This window comes from Lepisma saccharinum, chromosome 1, assembly GCF_977018435.1.
Source record: "Lepisma saccharinum chromosome 1, izLepSacc3.1, whole genome shotgun sequence".
Lineage (NCBI taxonomy): Eukaryota > Metazoa > Arthropoda > Insecta > Zygentoma > Lepismatidae > Lepisma > Lepisma saccharinum.
Window position 1 is genome coordinate 181685427 of NC_139229.1, and position 20367 is coordinate 181705793.

Consider the following 20367-nt stretch of genomic DNA (forward strand, 5'->3'; position numbering starts at 1 on the left):
GCTCATATATTTTATCAAGTGTCATATGCTACTGTAATATTATACAAAAAAAATCTTATATGGTTTCAACATCGAAAGTGGTTTATAGAAGTTAACTCCATGTACAGGAATCTTGTATCCTAAAGGGACAGAATGGCAGGAAATGTAATCTTATAAGCAGGATGCCATTTACATAAATGTTATGCCATTATTCTTCCTTCGTCCTGATAGTTTACTTAAGTGCAACATTCACAATATATTATCACTATTTGTAATAGTCAAAAATACTGTAATTCTGATTTATTATGATCAAATATTTAAATTAATTAGAACATTCTACATCATAAACTGAAGAGATAGATTTCAGCTTCCTCAAGTATTTTAAGTATCTCTTGGTATAAATGGAACTTCCATATATTGTGTGTGTGTACACCATTGAATTCGAACTTGTTTAGAAGCAAGGAATTATCCTTTGATTTATGAGATACAAGTTATATCATCATGAAACTGATTCTGATGTCCTTTGAAACAGCTTCATAACCCATTAACCTTTAGCAGCCGAACGGTTGAAATTTCAACTGCCACATGTATACCCTTTGAGGCAGGATGATTGATATTTCAACCAGCAGCATGCGGCAGCAATTAGCGTGTCTATACATGATATTTCAGTTCTGTCCTCCTTGATCTTTAGTAGACACATAAAGGTATTACATACTTGAATTACAAAACAACACATCCATTGCTAGTACTATTAAGAAGCGAAGTTTGAAAAAGTGATTTGTTTCCCTTAGTTTGCGTTTGTTACCACCATATTATTAAGGGATAGATGTATAAGAATGTCTATAGTTACTAAACTGTATCTTTAAAAAAAAAAAAATCTACAAGCAAATGAGTAAAAAGCAACATTTTAAGTAACATCAGACATTTAAGGATTCAGGGGGAAACATTTCTAGTTTTTACATGGTTGCAGCACATCCATTACATATCCTCATAGAGTGGTCTTTTGTCATGCTTCCCTTCAAATTTGGTCCATTCAGTGTCCATAGGGACGACGATAGCAGTGAAATTCCAGACACTGTCCTGAAGCTGGCAACACTGATGCTTTATATAATGTTATTATTTGTTACTCAAGAAATATCAGTCCGACTTCAACGAAACTTTGCACCATTGTGGGAATGTACCACCGCTACATACTACATTTTTCATTCACTTCTGTCTATTGAGGATGACACAGGGGCGTGCAATGCCGCATGTCAATTTTTAAAAAAAATATTCAACTTTCTCTTTCTCCTTCTTCCTTTAACACTAATTATTGGGAGGCACAATGTATAAATTTCACCTCCGCTAAAAGCTCTGTCTTTAAGAAAGAAAACAAAACCAATTTCATCTGTCTACGACAATTAGTTCTCAAGTTGAAAGGCGTGCGCTTGAAATGGCAGGCTCCGTTCAAAAGTCAGGCATGTGAGAGGTCCGACTTTTAAAGGTTAAGTTACATATTGCCAATATTTCCCATTGTAATGACAAACTCATGTAGTTCTGAAAACAAACAGTGGAATTTTTATTATACATTTTTTAAAGAATTTGTAGCTAAAAACTTACAAACTGGAAAAATTGTGTAGTGTCAGGGTCTGTAAAAATTATCACGTTGACACGTTTCACTTCAGTTTGTATTATTCTGTCACCCTTTATAAGTGTTAAATACTCAGCCATAGTTGTAAAACAGCTACCACAAGTACTTACGTTAGCAGGCAGTTCATCATCATCATCAACCTGGTTGTTTGTTTGATTTTGATTTGTTGAAGGAGACTTGGAGATCATGTTCTCACCAACCTACAATAAATGATCAGCAAAATTATCACCACATAACTCAACAGGTGTAATAATAATAATAATACAGGGTGGCGCATATTGTATCTGCCAATTTGAGTTTGTAATGTGATGACAAAAATCGCATTTAAAAACATCGTTTTTTGTCTTTCCGCTACACATACTTCAATTTTCCCACATGGAAAAATTCCCCATATAAAATTTCCCTTCAGGTTATTTTTGTTTCAACCTACAATTTTACCGACAGGTGGCTCTGTATTCGCCATCTGAGTAACTTCCGCATAGAAATTGTGCAGCACACATACAACTCAGAACTCTCCTTCTTTTTTGCTGACAGCATTCTCCCTTCACTATAACTCCTTTCTTTTTTGCTGACAGCATTCTCCCTTCACTATAACTCCTTTATTTTTTGCTGACAGCATTCTCCCTTGACTATAACTTAGTGGAGAGTGAAGTGCCCAAAGGGGATGGAGTCACACTCCCCCTTTGGCCTTGCATGAATACAAAGAAGACAACCCCCTTTAATTTACACAAATCCTGCACTATATGTATAAACTTTGCTTGCAGCACAAATGCAAAAACAGAGAAGTAACCTTACCGGTGAACTTGATCTTTTTTTCCTTCTCTTCTTAGGACTAGGTGACTCAATGTTATTCTCTTTCTCCTGCTGGTCGACACCTTGAATCTGCCCCTTCTCATATTTGTTCCTGACATTTGACAGCCCCTTCACTTGAAGAGCTTCAGCTGCTGCCAACAATCCATCCAGTTCGGTTTCTTGTACCTGAAAGACAACAATGAGCACCATTGTTACAGGACATTACCTCCTGAATGTGAAACCAAGACAACAGTCAAACTCTTAACACAGAACTAACTGGGAGTGAAAAAATAATTCTCGACATGGCTTTAGGTGAACAATTAATGGAATATTTCTATTTCATTTTGTAACAAAATCTAGAGGGAGAGGAGGGGGAAACAAATTTTGACCATATTATGATGAATTTATCAACATGAGAAAAGTAGTTTGATTTGGTGTTTTTAAGTCCACTTTATGCACAGTAAGGCTAATCTTGACTGGATCTACAGTTAAAGTGGGATCCGAACCACTATGAGCCTCCACTGGGTAACAAACCAGAGATCCCTTGATTGCAAGGCAACAACGCTACCACTGTGCCATCAGGAAGGCATGACAAAAGTATTCTTGGTGACTGAACAGCATCGTTGCTCACCTCATAATCTCATCTTCAAAGGCCATTGTTTGAATTCCACCAAGACTGTTCTATGTTGCTTGCTCTCTTGTCTATTTTTTAAATTTAATTACCATTTACCCTCATGATTGTATTAACCTAAAACTTTTTTTGTAAAAATAAGGGAGGATAGAAAGCCTGAAAACTGAAACTTCCAAATCCTAGCTTTTCAAATTTCAAAGCAATGTTTCTTCAAATCATATGCTTACCCCTAATATTTTCCCCGATTGAAGAAAGAGTACATAACAATAATATTTGGAAATGCTATTACATACCTTAATTTCTCCCCTGTACATAAACTCAACGACATACTTGAGGTCAAGGAACTTCATTCCATTCATTATAATAATAGGATGTTGCATTTGGTGTTGACTAAACATATCCTGTGGGAAAAGAATATATTAAGGTTACCTCCAAAATATATTATACAACTAACAAACCAGAACTTACTTCTACACCAAGTAAAATTCACATGGCATAACTTTAATAGTAGTACAAAGACAGAAGAAAGGAAACTGTAGATATAAAGTATCCCTTATCAAGTTCGTCTATTTTGGCTGATATTCATCAGATAGGGGCCTATGTAAAGATCTGACCCCAATATTCGATCCGATGCCAAATAAAAAATATGTTATAACATAAAGTCCTAGGCCCTAATAATAACTAGATCACAGACAAAGAAAAGGAACCAAACTTAACTCTAAGCAGAGAGGATTTAAAGGAGGGTTGGTTATCTACCACACAAATCAAACTTCAGTTTGACTACTTTTCCTAACAACTCCAATGTCACAATTTCAAACTTTGTTTAACGTCCACTTTATGCTCTGACAGGTTAATCTGAATGAGACCTAAAGTAAGAATCACGAACCTTCCAACCTTCTGTAAACAACCGTCTCACTTCGAGTAACGTATCACTCCGCGCCAGCTGTTCGTGAATGGTGCGGCCATCGTATGCTGCTCACTCGCTACCTTTAATTTTACGTAACATGGAAAAACGTATTCTTATTTTAACTGATAATCTACACATTGAAGTATAATACATTTTCTACAAGTGATTAAATACGTGTTCTTGTTCAAGAATGAACATAATTTTCTACGCCAAAAGTTCAATTTATCTGACACTGGGTTAACAGATCCCCATTCCCCCCTCCTCTCTCAGTATGACAGCGCCAAAGTTATACAAGAGAGAGAGAGAGAGAGAGAGTACTTTCAGTAATTCAAGCCTTTTGGTTTTATTTCCACCAAATGATTGCCCAACATTGTTGACATGTGGAGTAATGTTTTCTCCTTTGTGCAACAAATATACCACCAGTTTTAGCAGAAGCTAAACAAAGATAAGCCGGGGAATAAAAAGAGATTGTTTATCTTTCTCTTGGTTTCTCGTGCAGTAGAAAACAAGAAGGCGATAATAAGCACATTATTTACGCACGTCTCATGCAAGTAATGTATTTTCTTACCTTGATTCAGCAGTTCCTTTCTTAACTTTAGGCATTTTCTGCGCTAGACATCATCCTGTCAGAGTACGGTCTGTCAAATTTGCTTGCCAAAAAGGAACTCAACGTGGCACAAGTGGCGATTTAACGTCGACTGCTAAAATTGGGGAGATCATCATCAATCATCACTATCAACATCTTCCCCACAGTGGACAGGACGGCTCTTTGATTGAAAGAATACGAAAGCACCTCGCGTTGTATTGCATTTATTTCAACATCGGTGTACTTGTTTATACGAGCAACAACGTGTTTTTTTCGCGGGACTCACAGCTTGACCGGTCATTTTCCTTTCTTTCACCACACCGAAAACACAAAGACGCAGACACACAATTACACCTGGACACCAACTTCACTGCTTGCTCAGGATAGCACCGACACAACATCACATAAACGTTAAGAACAACCTGCTTCTTGCCACTTTTCAAACGGCGGTATTTCCGAAAGACTACTCAGAAAACACGGGAGACCTTCCTGCACGCATGGAAGTTGCCATGTTCGAAACTGGCGCTATTTTCTTGCGGTTCACGTGATCGATTGTAATTTATACAATAATCACGTATTATTATTATAAACAGAAACCTTTAATGAAAATATATTTTAAAATGTATAATCCAATGTAATTTACAGGTTTTTCATCCATTAGCGTACTTTCATAGAACGGACTACATGACGCGGAAGAAATCCGTTATTAAGACGTTGCCAACCACAATACTTCTCACTAAGTCAAGTACAGAAACGGAAGTGGTATGTCAATTGTCGGCATATGATAGTGTGATTTCACATTGTCAGTGATGATCCTCCGGGCATGGGACGCAGGAGCCTATCTATAATACAGAGGTATTCACCATCCGGATGGTGACATCCTCACACTCCGGAATACTTTTGTGGGTGAAGGAGGGCAGGCCGTAGGGTGAGGGAGGTTGATTTAAAATGAACACCTCACAAGAGAGAGAAAAATGTGACAATATTTAAAAATTCACCCCCAAATATGCATTTTATTTTATATGTAGTGTACAATAAAATGTGACTGCCTCAAAATATTTCTGTATTCTAAAGTCTTCTTTCCCAACTTTTATGCTTCTCTAAGTTATCGTTTTAGTTTCCCTTGGTATCTTTGCTGCATAATTATTAATTTAGTCAATCAAATCATATGTATTAGCTTACTTTCATTATGTATAATAACAAATCAAAACACTTTCCAACATCAAATAAATTTAATGAAGAAACCCCGGTTTCAAAACATAATTTATCTAATGTGTCACATTCTTCTAGCAAGGTTTTTTTTAGTAAAATATGAGAGAAAATTAATCCTTTGGTACGGAACCATCTTACTTCTGGGGGATAAGATGTACGTTTTGTATTTGATTTTTTAAATTTAGCGTTGCTTTTCTTCCACTGTTAGCTAATCCCGACGATGAGAATGAGTGCTCGTCAGATGAAATTGATGAAGGGACACTCACAAATAACACCCATACCAGGATTCGAGCGAGGGAACTTCGGTGTAGTCAAAGTCTGCCACCAGGCAAGATGTACATTTTTTTAAACTTTTTTTTTTAACATACATTCAATAACTTTCAAAAGGTCATCACTCAGTGATACACTGCTTATTCCACATCTGTTGACAAATGGAATGTTTTTACACCTTGTAGGGTATGTGGATTATTTTTTTCATAAGTTTGCAACACTGTTAGGGTACACGTGCTTTTGTTTACAGAAGGTCTTAAGTTCTATGATTCTCACTTTACAGTGGGATCCAAACCACCATATAATGTGCTTCCACCGGGCATCAAACCAGTGATCTAACAAATAAATTAGGTTATAAAATGGCACACCTATAATATAGTAACCATAACAGCAGATAGTAAATAAAAATAACTAAACTAGCAGTTTTTCTTTTCCACTGCATTTCCAAATCTTACGAAACATTTCCATTTAATATACATGGCACAAGGTCCAGACTGTCTGAGATTCAATTCATGTAACAAACACTGAAGTTGAACTCATGCTAAGTCCAGTAATATGTATACATGGAGGTACAATGAAGAAATACCTGAAAATATGGACTGCAGGCTGATAAAATCATTTTGTGGGCTTTCAGGAATTTCCCTTGGCATGACAGCGTCACATCTACTAAACACTCACTACTCAACTGCTCTAGGAATACCTGAAACACACACAAATGTGAAGATTTACATATTTTTATCATTAATGGAAAATTAAATTTTATGACAAAATTGTGATGTTCTTTAATATTATTTTCGTATATGGTGCTGTATGCATCCAGTCACTAATGTTGCTGCACACTCTGTGATTAGCTCATGATGTGGTTCAAGTCCTGATCTGAGTAGTGCTTTATCAATTTCATGTAATCATCATTCATCCTCACTGCTGTAATTAACCTAAGAGGCAAAAAAATAAAATAAATGAAAGCATACAATAAAATTATATGATCAAATTTATAGGGTTGAGCCGATACCAAAGTATAGGTGATTTTCTTTTACCGATACCATCTGATACCAAAGATTTTCAGTGGCTAGAAGAGTGGGCAAAGGCAACAGCTTGTCTCAACATTTGTCCTTTTTAAAAGTTCATTCACCCCTCCTTGTGACAGATTGGGAGACCAGCACAGGAAGATCCATACATTTTCCTAGAAACACTGGGATGGGTAAGTGAAAGCTGAACCCAAACGTGACCATGAAGGCATGTAACTGCTTAGTTAACGCTGTGGGAAATAAACCATTCATTGCCAATTCTTGCTTGAAGCTCGTGGTGGTAAGATAGGTGGATGTTTTTAACCCCCGCCGCACTAATGCCAGGTCAGGTAGTTGCGGAGTTCTTGTAAAAGAGGGATGAAGGTCACTGTGAAATTAGCTTTGTTTTATCTATGTTCAAGCATGAAGGGGAATCAGCAATTTATACTTATCCTCTTCACTTCTGTCTTTCGTGTGACTGGCGGTATCGGCCAATGATGGCTATTTATTTCCGCCAAAAGGTGGCCCCCGTGGCAGAGTGGTTAGCACATCACGCTACGATGCCAGGGTTCAAATCCCGGCCTGGGCATGGATGTTTGGGAGTGTCCATTCATCAATATCATCACTCATCACCATCTTCGCAAATTAGCCAAAAGTGATGTAAAAATAAAGCAAATCAATCAATCAACAATTTCCACCGAGATTAGACTGAGAACATACGGCTTTGAATGACAGTACTAAGAAAGATAAGCTAATCGAGACTGGACCTACATTTTAAAATGGGACCCAAACCACTATGTGCCTCCACTGAGTATTTGAACCTGCGATCTATTGATTACAAAGCGATGGCGACACCATTGGAGAGGCCCCTCTATAAAGATTTATGTACACCACTACTTACAATAATGTACATAAAATATTTATCAGGAGCCTTACTTTTCATTAAATGGACGTACCATCTTTATTTTTGTTATTCAATAAATATTCAATTTTTTACTTCTTTGACATAAATTTCCTTGCCATGACTGTTGTTTTTACACAAATTTTTGAGGTCTAAACTACACGTAAGCTAGATGTTTTATCTCTGATTTTATAGCATCTTTTTACTATTTATGTAATAACAAGATTTTGTCAAGATAGAAAGAACAAAATAACAATTAATGTTGTCATTCCTCTGTTTCTTAGTCTGTTGTTACATACAATACTCCATACGCATCGGAGAAATTAAGTACTAATTAATTAAATTTTCATATTATTACAAATAATTATATTAACGTATTAAATAGAAACAATTTGATTATTATATTTCCGAGACACTAGGCTCGAACTGGCTCCCCAAATTATATATTTCTAAATACGTGCCTAGTGATGTGATGAGTTAGTGTGACTTGGTAGCTAGCCTTTGTTATTTTGTACTGGAATTATACAAATATCGTTATCGGCAAATGGTGGTATTGGCTCAGCTCTACAAACTTACCTTTTTTTTCAGACATATGCATACACAAAAGAATGGTGCAGTTTCAAAAGTTAATAAAAAAAATTATACCATAAAAAAAGGTTTTAGCATATCAGCGTCGGAAACTGTCCATGTATCTCACGCATTACCAACAGTTTGCTTCATATGCTTACTGCAAGGCCATGAGGTCAGTTTCCAAAATGGCGGCACAGCAGAAGGCTTTCTGTGTATTCCGTACTGAGATGCCCAGATCTGTGATTACAGTGCAGCATGAGTTTAGCACACTGTTTAAAAAAAAGGGTGCAGAAAGAAAGAAGGAAGGAAAGCGCACATAACCAGGTGGTACTGACAGTTTGTGGGAACTGGATGCTTGTTTAAAGGCAAGAGTCTTGGCCAACCTCATGATTCTGATGACAACATTGAAAGAGTGTGTGAGGCATTTCAGTGAAGTGTCCCCAAATTAGTGACTAGAGCAAGCAGGGTATAACCAGACTGAATACCAATTATGACTTTTACCTACAGGTTGCTCCATGCTATTACATTCTACAACTGGATGGAGGACCCCCCAACAACGAACGTGTTGCAAATGAAGACTAGCATGTCCCTCAGCCAGCCATCCCATTTGCTGGATCTTGCACCATGTGATATAATTCTTTGGCGGCTCGTTAAAGGCAGCGTTTATATGTCACCATTGCCCATGTCCATCCATGAACTTCGTGATCGGCCATTACAGCGGACATGCTGCACAGAGTCTGGGATGAGTTTGATTACTGCGAGGTACTCAGGGTGCACACATTGAATGATTGTAATTAATGCATTTAAGAAACTTGGACAGTTGCCGCTGCTGATGATGTATGGTGTGCTCATGTAACGTGAGAATTTTTTTTAATTAATATTTGAAACCACACCATTCTTTTGTGTATGCCTTGTATATATCTTACATATATGAATGGGTGAGTGAATTACACATGACATTAACTACAGCCCTGATTTACCTGAATAATGTTACTAGTGTGATTATTCCATCTCAAGTTAAACTGTTGAGCAGCAGCCATCTTCGGTGTTCAAGTGTAACAGTTTCAAATTAATAATGGTTACTCAAGCAAAGCTTTATCTGAAATAGAGAAAAATCACATCATCAACTACTGAATGTAAACATTATTCATATTCAAAGGCAACTACAACATTGTTTATGTCATGCATTTTATCTTTTCCCAATTCTGTACTTTAGCATTTCAGTGCTTTTTAATACCATAATAAATAAAAAGACCACATTTTAGGCCCACCATATCAGAATTAAAGATATTTATTAAGCGAATCAAACCTCATACTTTAGAACATTTGTAAACTCATATCCTGGACTACTTTCATGGTTTATTTCATCAAGTGAAAAAAAAACAAAAAACAAGCAAATGCTACTATCATCAAACTGAACATTCCTAACCTAGGCTACAAAAAGTGTCAAATTACTAACAGCATCAAACCTAATACTCCTAACAAAAACAGCAATTCACTAAAACCTTTAAACTGAACACTCCTAATCTAAAAAAAAAAAAAAAAAAAAATACATCACTTTGAACCAGACATCACGTATTTCTGGCACATGGTCAAAGAGGCAAAGTATGTCAGGTGATACTTGAATCACATAGGGTATCATTTCTCCTGCAACTCAAAAATTATATAGAGGCCTCCCTGATGGCATAGCGATAACATCACCTTGTAATCAAAGGGTGAGTCCCATGTTCGATAACCAGAGGCACATAGTGGTTTGGATACCACTTTAAACTGTAGGTCCAGTCCCGATTAGCCTATCTGTGCATAAAGTAGACTTAAAGCAAAAACTTAAAAATATATATATACACACACACATACGTATATTCTCCAGGTTCTTGGTGAAAAATTCATGCACCTCAAATATCTGTATATTCAAATAATTCCCTTTCCATCACAAATTAAGAAGAGTATCTAGAGCATGAACACAGTTCCTCAATACAGTACAGCATAGCACATATGAAGCACAAGCAAGCAGTGGCGGCGATTGGGTTCCAAAATGGGAGGGGAGGGAAAGAAAGTTAGTTTTCCTATTTTCCTTTGCAGATAAACTTTACCATAGTGGCAAAAAGTTGGGGGGGGGGGGGCTACTGCACCCACTGCAAGCAAGTATCATGTGATTTGTACTACAAGACATCATCTGCAGTAAATCTTCTGCTTATGTTGTCGGAGCAGTATTGCAATCTGTAAGCCACCAAAACTCCTGATAGTGCCAGCATAATGTTAACCTGAACATGACAATCACATGTAATTTCTTTCCAATGCATTTCTCATTCTTCCGTAAGCCACAATGCAAAAAACAAATAACATTTTATAAACAACACTCAAAATAATTATGCATAATACATAGTTTCAAACATAGAGCTCATATCACACAGAATTGACAATGACATTATATAATAAATATAGTACCGAGTAAAAACCACTTGTTACTTCACTATAACATATCTCCACAAGCTAAAAACAACAGAAAATATTGACACAGAGCATAACATTTACACTACGAGGGTGATCTGTAAAGTTCTCGACCTAACAATGAAAGAACAAAATTATAATTTCAAATTAATTTCTATTTTTCAACTTAATATCCCATAAGATCAATACATTTATTCCACTGAAATTCCAACACAATTATCTGCTCCCTAAAGTGGTATTTTGTAAGATCCGCAAATTTCCCTCTACAGCTGCAATTGCCTCTTGATTGGATGAAAAATGGTGACCAACAAGGAAGTGTCTGAGTTTTGGGAAGAGACAAAAGTAAGAGGGAGCAAAATCTGGGAAATAGAATGGATGTTCCAACAATTCATAGTTTAAATCCCTTTTTTTTTTTTTTTTTTTTTTTTAACACTTTTGTGGGCAGGTGCATTGTCTTGGATGAAAAATTATTTTGTCTTCTGCAGAAATTGGTCTATTATTTTTTAATTGATGAAGGAGTCTCCCCATAAACTTTTATGAAATTGGAATGACATTAAAATTCCTTTTACAAACAACTCTATCACTGCATGATATTGAATTTTATCCATTTTAAGGAACACACAACACATTTTGCTTCAGACAACTGTATTAAAGAAACTATTTGATAGATAGATTTTGATCGACTTGCAATTTTACACAAATGCTTATGACTGATATACTAACTTAGAAAAATCTTTGCCAGTAGAATCGCCATCAATGGTCGAGATGAGAACTTTTTCAGACCACCCTCGTGTATCAAATTTTCACTTTTTAGCAGGGGTAGGGACGTTTAAGAACACCATAAGTAATGTAAGAATGAATATTGTGAATTACGTTGAATTATTTTCATTCGTGGGGAATTAGAGTTTAATTAAAGTTTCACATAATTGGAAGCAAGGTTATTAATTCAATTAATGGCATGGAAGTTTTAATGTTGAATTGAATTTTTAAAATTTCACATGCCAATTCAGATATTTCATTGTAGGTGCAAAGGTAAAACAAAATACTCTTAAGTTGAGCTAATAAGAATTGTGTGTGTGGCATTTCACGATACGGGGTCCTACTCCATGTAAATAACAAAATGAATCGAAAAATATTACTACTTTCAATTGAATTAAGGTTTAAATTACTAGCTTCTAAAGCCCACGTTTTTCACAGACAAATGACGTCAAACTTTGCAACATATTTAAAGCATCACACACAATTAATACATTTTTTTGTTTTAGAGCTTTTCATGCATTTTGGTTGTCGTCACACTCAAGTTGTTTTAATTTGTTAGTAGACACCACAAAGTACTCTAAAATAATTCTATGAAATCAGTTCATTATGAGTCTTAAAATCCAATATCATGTCGAGAACCTTACACTTTGTGTCACACACGTAATGCTGGAATGCCACATCTTTACTTAAGTAAATAGCATCAATTACTCTCTCTAGACTCTCAATTACTCTCCGTAAACCCAGTGGAGGAACTACTTAAAGACTTCAACGATTATTTTGTAAAAAAAAAAATAACACAAACTACGGTCACTTTCTGTGTACATCCATAATCAACTTACTATATAACTGTTGCTCTGATGTTTCAAGGCTTACACCTGCACAACTATTCTCACATGATTATTATTATAATTATGAACTATTTAATATCACAGAGATTGGGCTAAAGATCTTAAACGTTTGCCATGTGGGGGAAAAGCATCCATTAGCAGAAAGTAATTTCAGGAAAAATATGTTATCAGAAACTAAAGATTAATAAAATAAAAGTTTAGGGCTTAGTGCTACTACTAACTCTTAATAAAAGTGCAATAAATAAATACATGATTCTTTAATTTGTTTATTGGACCAGCTGAAATTCTGATTGTGTAATACCAATTATTTTATACATGCATTCTCTACATAGACTAAATGCCATAGACATCTACGTAGATTTTCTGATTACTGCATGTTTTGAGTAAAACGATAATTCCACATTGCTCCTATATGTTTACATGAGTAGGTTGGGTGTGTCACACTTGGTGCTCTTTGCATAATGAAGCTTACGTTTTGAGTAGATTATGATTGTTAGGTGCCTTCATATTTCCACTTTTTCATACAAGTGAATATAGCACCAAACATGACATTCCACAACATCAGCAATAACTATGACGTTAAGTTAGGATTGTTAGGTTTGAGTCTGGTAGTTATTTTCAGCATGTTCCTTCGCTATTTGAGTGTGCAAACAAACTGTTTTAACTATTAAAAAGTGGCGAAAGTACTCCGAAATGGCAAGTTTCTTTTACTTACACGGGCCATACTTTGGGATCACATATCTCCATTATTTGTGTTTTCCACATGCTGGAACCAATTATATATTATGTAAAACATTGAAAAAAAAATCAACATAATTCTCAAGGGTGTACAGTGAGTCAGCAGCCAGCCACCCACACACATAGAAGTGTGGTAATGGATACACAAATTAGTTAGTTTCTCCAAACTTATTTTCACACTCATGTCCAGTATTCTTAATGCATTACTATTCTTTTTCTATGATTTGTAAAAATCATTACAATATAAGAATCTAGACCACTGGATATTATAGTGTTTTGGGAATTAACAACTATCAGATGTTTTCTGCTATCAACACACTAAAGAAGATGCACAAGCAGAACACACGTAATTCAAAATTACCCCAACACACTGAAGAAGAAAGAGATGAACCACTGAAAACATCTTTAGAATATATGTAAATACCTTTTTCGGGAACATGTCGAAATCTTACACCCTCGATTTCGCAGATAATTTTTTTATATAAAGATTATGTGCTGCTAATTGTGAATAATAAAATACTGGAGGGTGGAAATAAGTATTTACAACTGTCCAGCTGTTTGAAGTTGCGAGTTGGTTGCTGTGTTGAAATTTCCCACCAATTCCGGGCTCCGCCCCTGGGGTAATTAACCTACCGCCTCCTACCACTACCGCAGCCCCACCTTTCTATATAGAGTCCGTTTGGAAGGTATGTTAGAAACTGGCTGGAGCCACCTGCCCCCAATACTATTTTTTGCACCGACACATTTAAGTACCAAAGAAATAAGGCTCAAATTAAACCTCAAAAGGTAACTTACCTCTTTATCTCAAGTGCAGGCTGAATTGCAGCTCGAAGTTAATTTGGAAGTCCAAAAGAGAAGTCAGTTGTATGTCAAAAGTCTTTGTTGTCCTTTTCCACAGAATACTACCCTCCCCTGTCCGTAACATAATAGAAATAACAAGTTGCAAGTTATCCCATCCCACAAGTCAATAAGAAAATACAACAATCCCCTTTTCTGGCCTGCAGTTGGGAAGAGAAATGTGCAGGATGTTCCACAAGATTACGTGTTTACACACGCTGAGGATACCCTTCAACAATATGTTGAATGATATTCCTCACCACGTCTCGTCGCTGTTTTCCAAGCCCGTCAAACTACATAAACTCAAATTATCCCATTGCACAAGTCAATCATAAGAAGAAAAAGAAAATGTTTAGACGTGCACCTGTAACATGAATCCAATATGAAAGCCCTGAAAAGCCATATAGATGCAACATACGGAAGGAACTTCAATATCAAAAAAACGTAAGTTTCGTATCCGTAGATGTAAAACAAATACCTTCCGAGCTATTTAGAAACACCCTTTGTTACAAGAAACTTATTTATTTGACAAAAACATTTGAAATGTTCGCAAAATTCAGGGTGTAAGATTTCGGCACCGAGCCAAATAAGAAAAGTTTAAGATATTTGTTTACAAAATTTCCTCTGCAGTGGAAGAGGAACTGTAAGAGAAGACAAGTGACGTAAAATAATATTTAATTTATGCTAGTTTGTATTAAGTTATTTATAAACATCAATTATTAACATACTATTTCACAACACTGATAACAGAGTTTGTATAATAATGATATTTATCAGTAAGAAAACTTGGATGTAATATTGAATGAGATGATTGTGTTCAAATACTATGATGTAACTTGTATGTTTATGTTATGTATTTTGTCTACATGTTTTTATTTTTATTTATTTTTCATTCATTTTATTTTATTTTTATGTAGTTGTCTTTTCACAATTTTTGTATCATTTTATTCATACATTTATTACAATTATTTTATCAATAGATTTTGTAACTAAATCATACAGTTTATTGCACACTGTATTAATTCTGTAATAACGTATGTATAAGAAATGTAAATTTAAATGTAATCGATGACACGGGTTAGGTGGCAGAACAGCCTTAGGCTGAACCTTGTCCACGTAAATAAAGAATTTGAATTTGAATTATGACCTGAAATTACTAAAAGCAAACCTGATTTCTCCCTTCTTGTTTATATAACAAATGAAGTTCTGCAATAAATGCAGATATGAATTAATTGTTGTTTTTCTTGAATGAGTGCTTAAATAAATTTTTCACAAACTTATAGAAGTTATTTTTATTTAATGATCAATTGATTTGGTGTTTTAAGTCCACTTTATGCACAGTATGGTTAATCGAGACTGGACCTACAGTATAAAGTGGGATCCAAACCACTATGTGCCTCCACCAGGTATCGAACCCGGGATTCCTTGATTACAAGGCACCATCGGGGAGGCTCCGATTTTTATTTAATTAGAATATTTTTCTGTGTTAAGTACTAATTATGAATGTTGCCGCTTGTTACTCAAACAGGTAGATCTAATCAGCTGTTTGACTGCAAGTTTCTTCGTAGGTAAATGCAGCATCAGTGCATCACTGCCATAAAGGTGGGTCCAACGCCGGAAGAAAGCTTGGCTCAACTTTTAAGATTGTTCACCATGAAAATGATCAATATGACCATGAGATGACACTGCAAAGAGTGCCATCCAGTGACAGTAGTTTGAAGTATCTAAATGGCTGTTCCCTGCTTCCACTTTGATAATATGAGTCGCCCAAATGCAAGCGAGACATTTATTTTTCCCACATAGTATATTGGTCGGAATAAGTGACACATGGGCTACATGTCCGACACAAAGTCACCTTGACAGTTCAAGCAAGTATCCCAGCATGTCACTTGATTGTGGATACACTGAAGAAAGAATATGCATTGTTAGCTGTGGAACCAGTTTTGAGCGACATTCCAAATCTCAGCATTAGTGAACCAAAGATGTGGTAGTCACAAGGTGACAGTTCAGGGCTGCAGGGGGGTATGGGGTGGTCAAGGATTTCCCAGCAGAAAGGTGACAGCAAATCTTGGTACGCACTTGGGTAACAGTTTGTTATATCGGATACAGATTAAAATCGGATATTTTGTGTTTTGCATGGTTCGTACTTACCAATTGTAAAAGAAAGAAGTACTCGTAATGTGAAAAATTGCAATTACTTTGATCAAAAAAACATCAATACACCTTAAAGAATGTTCCGCGAAGCAGATAGGTAAGCACGAATGTCAAAAATTGACGAAACTAAGAAGTTATAGGTGTCCGAATTACAGCACATTTTTACAGTAATGAACACTGTTTGGACTCGAAAAAATATTATTTATGTTGAAAAAAAGACTTGAAAATTACCTTACACATGGACAAGATATTCTCCGTCAACAAGCGACAGTAAATATAGTAGAAGTGTGGGAATGAATGTAGAAGTAAATCAGAACCTTAGTAGAATGCATTTAGGGACTTTATTTTAATGCTAACGGAACCAAACCTAACCTGCCTAACCTAACCATAAAAGCATATATTGAACAAAACCTTAAGTAATCGCTAAAACTCTGCAGTATGTGTTAACAGACGTACATCGAAATCAAACCATGTAAAACTTGGGCCGTAGTTTCTTCTGTAAAAATGAAGAAATGTATCTCCAATATAACGAACTGTTGCCCACACTTGCTCCTACACCATCTGAACACTGAACATCTTAAAAGACAATCATCATTCCCATACACATCATTTATATGACGATAACTTTTGGCTCATACATTAGAGGCAACTAGCAAGACGTTACCTGCATAAATTGCAAAATGTATATCTGTTACTTTATGGTACATCTGCTCCCTGCAGTTTCCAAAAACTTTAGTGACACAATTACATATTTTATTTAGTAAATAAATTTTACCACAACCGTGTGTTAAATTCACATGTACATGTGCGCTTTTCATACTAACTAAAAACGACCATTTTCAAAATTGACCACACGAAATATTCTCCCTTGCACTGCCTGTTTAATAATGATAAGTACACAAACATTTTTCTCTCGTCCTCCTTTCTTTTTTTAAAAAAAAAATAAAAAGGGACATGTTTTGTAACATCTTCTGGAGACAGAAATTACTGTAGTATTGCAATAAATTGAAAATTCATCGCACCTTGCACTGACTACTTCACTAACGTCTCAATTCATTAAAATTATCTATTACGTTCCGTAAGTTTCGTAACAGTCAATGACATGCATGTGTAAGCACCCGGACAAAGACACAAACAAGATAATTTAAATTACGTACTCGTTACACCTCCACCCTCAAAACCGCCATCTTTTAAGAGACAATCGGCTCTGTTGTTCTTTTTTTAACAATACAGAAGAAAAACACTAATGAGCAATATAATTTTCAAATATAGAAATCTTACACTGACTGTTGTTCCAGCAATAAACAATATTCGAGGCACACATACACCAAAATTGTTCTTCTCTCATATCAATCGCACAACACAATTGCTCAATACGTAGTACATTTTTGGCACAATTAAGTCACGTAGGAGATTATTTTCAGAACTCGAACTAACAATCGTATAATGCAACGCCATCTATTATTGTCAACTATCCACACAATCCTTTCAATGCTAATGTGTCAATAAGGATTAACAAAATGGCCCAATAAAAAGTAAAGTCATAAAAGTAACCAATCAAATATGTCTTTTCAAAGCAAAGAGTAACTCTTATCAGAAAAATAAACACACTCTCCCCGAGTGATATGTATCAGTGTTGCCACTTTCGAGAAAACAAGAGTCAGAGTAGCAGGGCTGGGGGGAGGGGGGCAAAGTCGAAAAGTCAATTGTAATAATGTTGATACAGAAGCGTGCGCTAAACCAAGGCGGGGCAAGTGCCGCTTGCGCTGTTTGTTTGAAAACAATTTAAATATTTAAAGTTCATGTTTTTCAAAGCCTTTGTACACCTTGGAATGTAATTTATCTCAGCGGCGGCTCTAAGGGGAGAGCCGCCGTGCCATGGCTCTACTCTCAGAAAAAGAAATAGCACTTGCTTTGCCAAAATATAGTTAAATTAATACATTTACGAACGAGGAGATTAGAATCTCGTAAGCGTTCCAGCTTACGGCCGCCTCAATTCCTTCGCCGCATTCCCAGCTGTTCTCTCACTTGCTCTGGGCCAGCATAGTCTGGCCTAAGCGCAGAGGCATGCGCGGAGGCATGAAAACGTCTCCGCAGTTAACGAGCGAGGAGGTGGGGTTGTAGACCAGTGGCAGCCATAAGACAATCAGCCATGTCAGGTCGCGTTGTGGCACGACGCGAGAGCTTTCGCATTGTGTTGACATAGTTGCAAACTTCACAGAGAAGTGACTAATCCTGACCGATTTGTAATACTCGGAGAAGTAATGGACATTTCCACTCAATTTTTTTACAACAATTTTAAAAATTACACCTGGAAAAATGACCCCTGCAAGTTCTCGCGTTTCTCTGCGTCCAGTTTAAGGCAGAAACGAGACTTCCAAAGTTGCGAGGCTATCGTTGCCCTGAAAACACGCCGCCGCCAAGTTACTACGTCACTCCTTAGGGAGAGCTCGTTTGTCGTCTGCTTCGAGCGTCCTTCCGGATGGATAGCCCACGGTGAGCGAACACGTGCAGCAGTTTCACAAATTTGTACCGATTTAAATACTGGAAGAAGGAGCGATAGGAGAAAGGAAAGCTATGCTTTGTAATGATCATTCTTCTATAAAATATCCGTGCTGCTCACGTACAAGGTAAATGGAAGGGTCCAGTTCCGTGTGTGTTCTCAGGCCATGCGAAAAATATTGCTTATAAAATTGGTTGCTGACCAGACACTCAAAAATATTTTTTAAACTTATATTTATCGATATTTACCGTAACCTATGTAGTGCGAAATAGGAATTTTGCAACGGTATCCACCCAAAAATGCAATAATTAGTTGCTCGAGTTATTTTTTAAAAAATAGGGCAATAGAGCGGGAATCGAACCCAAAGCCTTCTTTACGTGGAACTTATTCGCTACCAGCCGGGCACTTGACTACTTGAAAATCATGCCATAGCTTCGCCTCATCAAGGCACTTGGAACTTATCGAAACCTTCAAGCTCTTTTCATCGATTTTTTCTTCTTTTTAAGTCCACTTTATGCACAGTAAGGGTTAAGGCGTTCTCTCGTCTTGAGATCGTTAGCTGTGGGACGGCGTAGGTTTGAATTCGGCTCTGGTCGGAATTTATTCGGCCTACGTATAGGGCCGGTGGCAACCCACCATCGTGAGGAAATTGGGGAGCTTCGAATGAGTAAGCGTAACCTACTATAACGGCTGGGGATATGTCGGGCTGACCCCCCGACTATTCCAATACTGGTTGCAGATCTATATTATGCACAGTAAGAAAACTGGATGTATAGTTTAAAGTGGGATTCCAACCACTTGTACCTAAACCGCGTATCAAACTTTTCCTCGGGAATTGTTGGCTAACGTGATATATTACCAATTCTCGGTTCGGGCATGAATGTGTGTGTTTGTTCCAATGAGAATACAGAGAATAAAGAGGAAATTGACATGTGTGACAACTGAGAAATTGTTGAAAAACGGGGGATACTATTAATTTTGAAAATACTCTTTCAGTTAGTGTAATGTGCCTAAAATTGAATGCCCTATACACTGTTCATTATTCAGTCATTGTTCTCTGCAGTTTTCAATGCTACATTCAGGCTCTCTGATCGTGCATCGTACGTTTCACATCAGGTATCCACATAATTTAAAATATTTATAAGTTGTTTTAAGCGAAATTCTCCATTTTTATTCTTTGCATATATGATATGAATATCACATTGCAAACAGTTATTAATGATTTCAATGCCATTTGATGTCATATTAGCACTGACAACTAGGAAGCATTCTCAGTGATCACGTGGCTGCATGTTTTTCGCTAATAAATAACTGCGTTTTTGCTGCTTTCAGATTACCAACATACGAAGTGACATGCAATTGAAAAGGTTTTGCAGAAACCTCAGTTTTATAAATAAGGATAAAAAAAGAAAAATAAACTTTCCTTCCGTTGGGCTCGAACTCTGATTGCGGGGTTGCTTGCCCGACACGATAACCAACACTCCAAACGAGACAACACGAAAGTCTTTCGCAAGTAGTCGACTGAAACGCAAGTTAATTTTCAGATTGCTAATTCCCAAGGTATAACATGCGTAGCCAGGTGTGTCTTGCAT

The 20367-nt window shown here is 36.5% G+C and overlaps 1 protein-coding gene across 2 annotated transcripts in view; it reads right to left on the minus strand.

Moving 5' to 3' along the window:
* The window catches only part of LOC146004784 (uncharacterized), a 33615-nt gene extending 15879 nt beyond the window's left edge, over nucleotides 1-17736 (minus strand). Inside the window, exons 1-6 of one of the 2 annotated variants that reach the window (XM_083143807.1) lie at nucleotides 17554-17736; nucleotides 9466-9584; nucleotides 6594-6707; nucleotides 3326-3433; nucleotides 2405-2587; nucleotides 1720-1809 (exon numbers count right to left, since the gene is read on the minus strand). In XM_083143807.1, coding sequence (XP_082999933.1) covers nucleotides 1720-1809; nucleotides 2405-2587; nucleotides 3326-3433; nucleotides 6594-6707; nucleotides 9466-9525 — 555 coding nt within the window. In that variant the 5' untranslated portion in view covers nucleotides 9526-9584; nucleotides 17554-17736. Of the gene's footprint in view, nucleotides 1-1719; nucleotides 1810-2404; nucleotides 2588-3325; nucleotides 3434-6593; nucleotides 6708-9465; nucleotides 9585-17429; nucleotides 17519-17553 lie in introns of those variants that run through there. The other variant, XM_083143813.1, reaches the window with a different exon arrangement.
* Between the last annotated feature and the right edge of the window lie 2631 nt (nucleotides 17737-20367).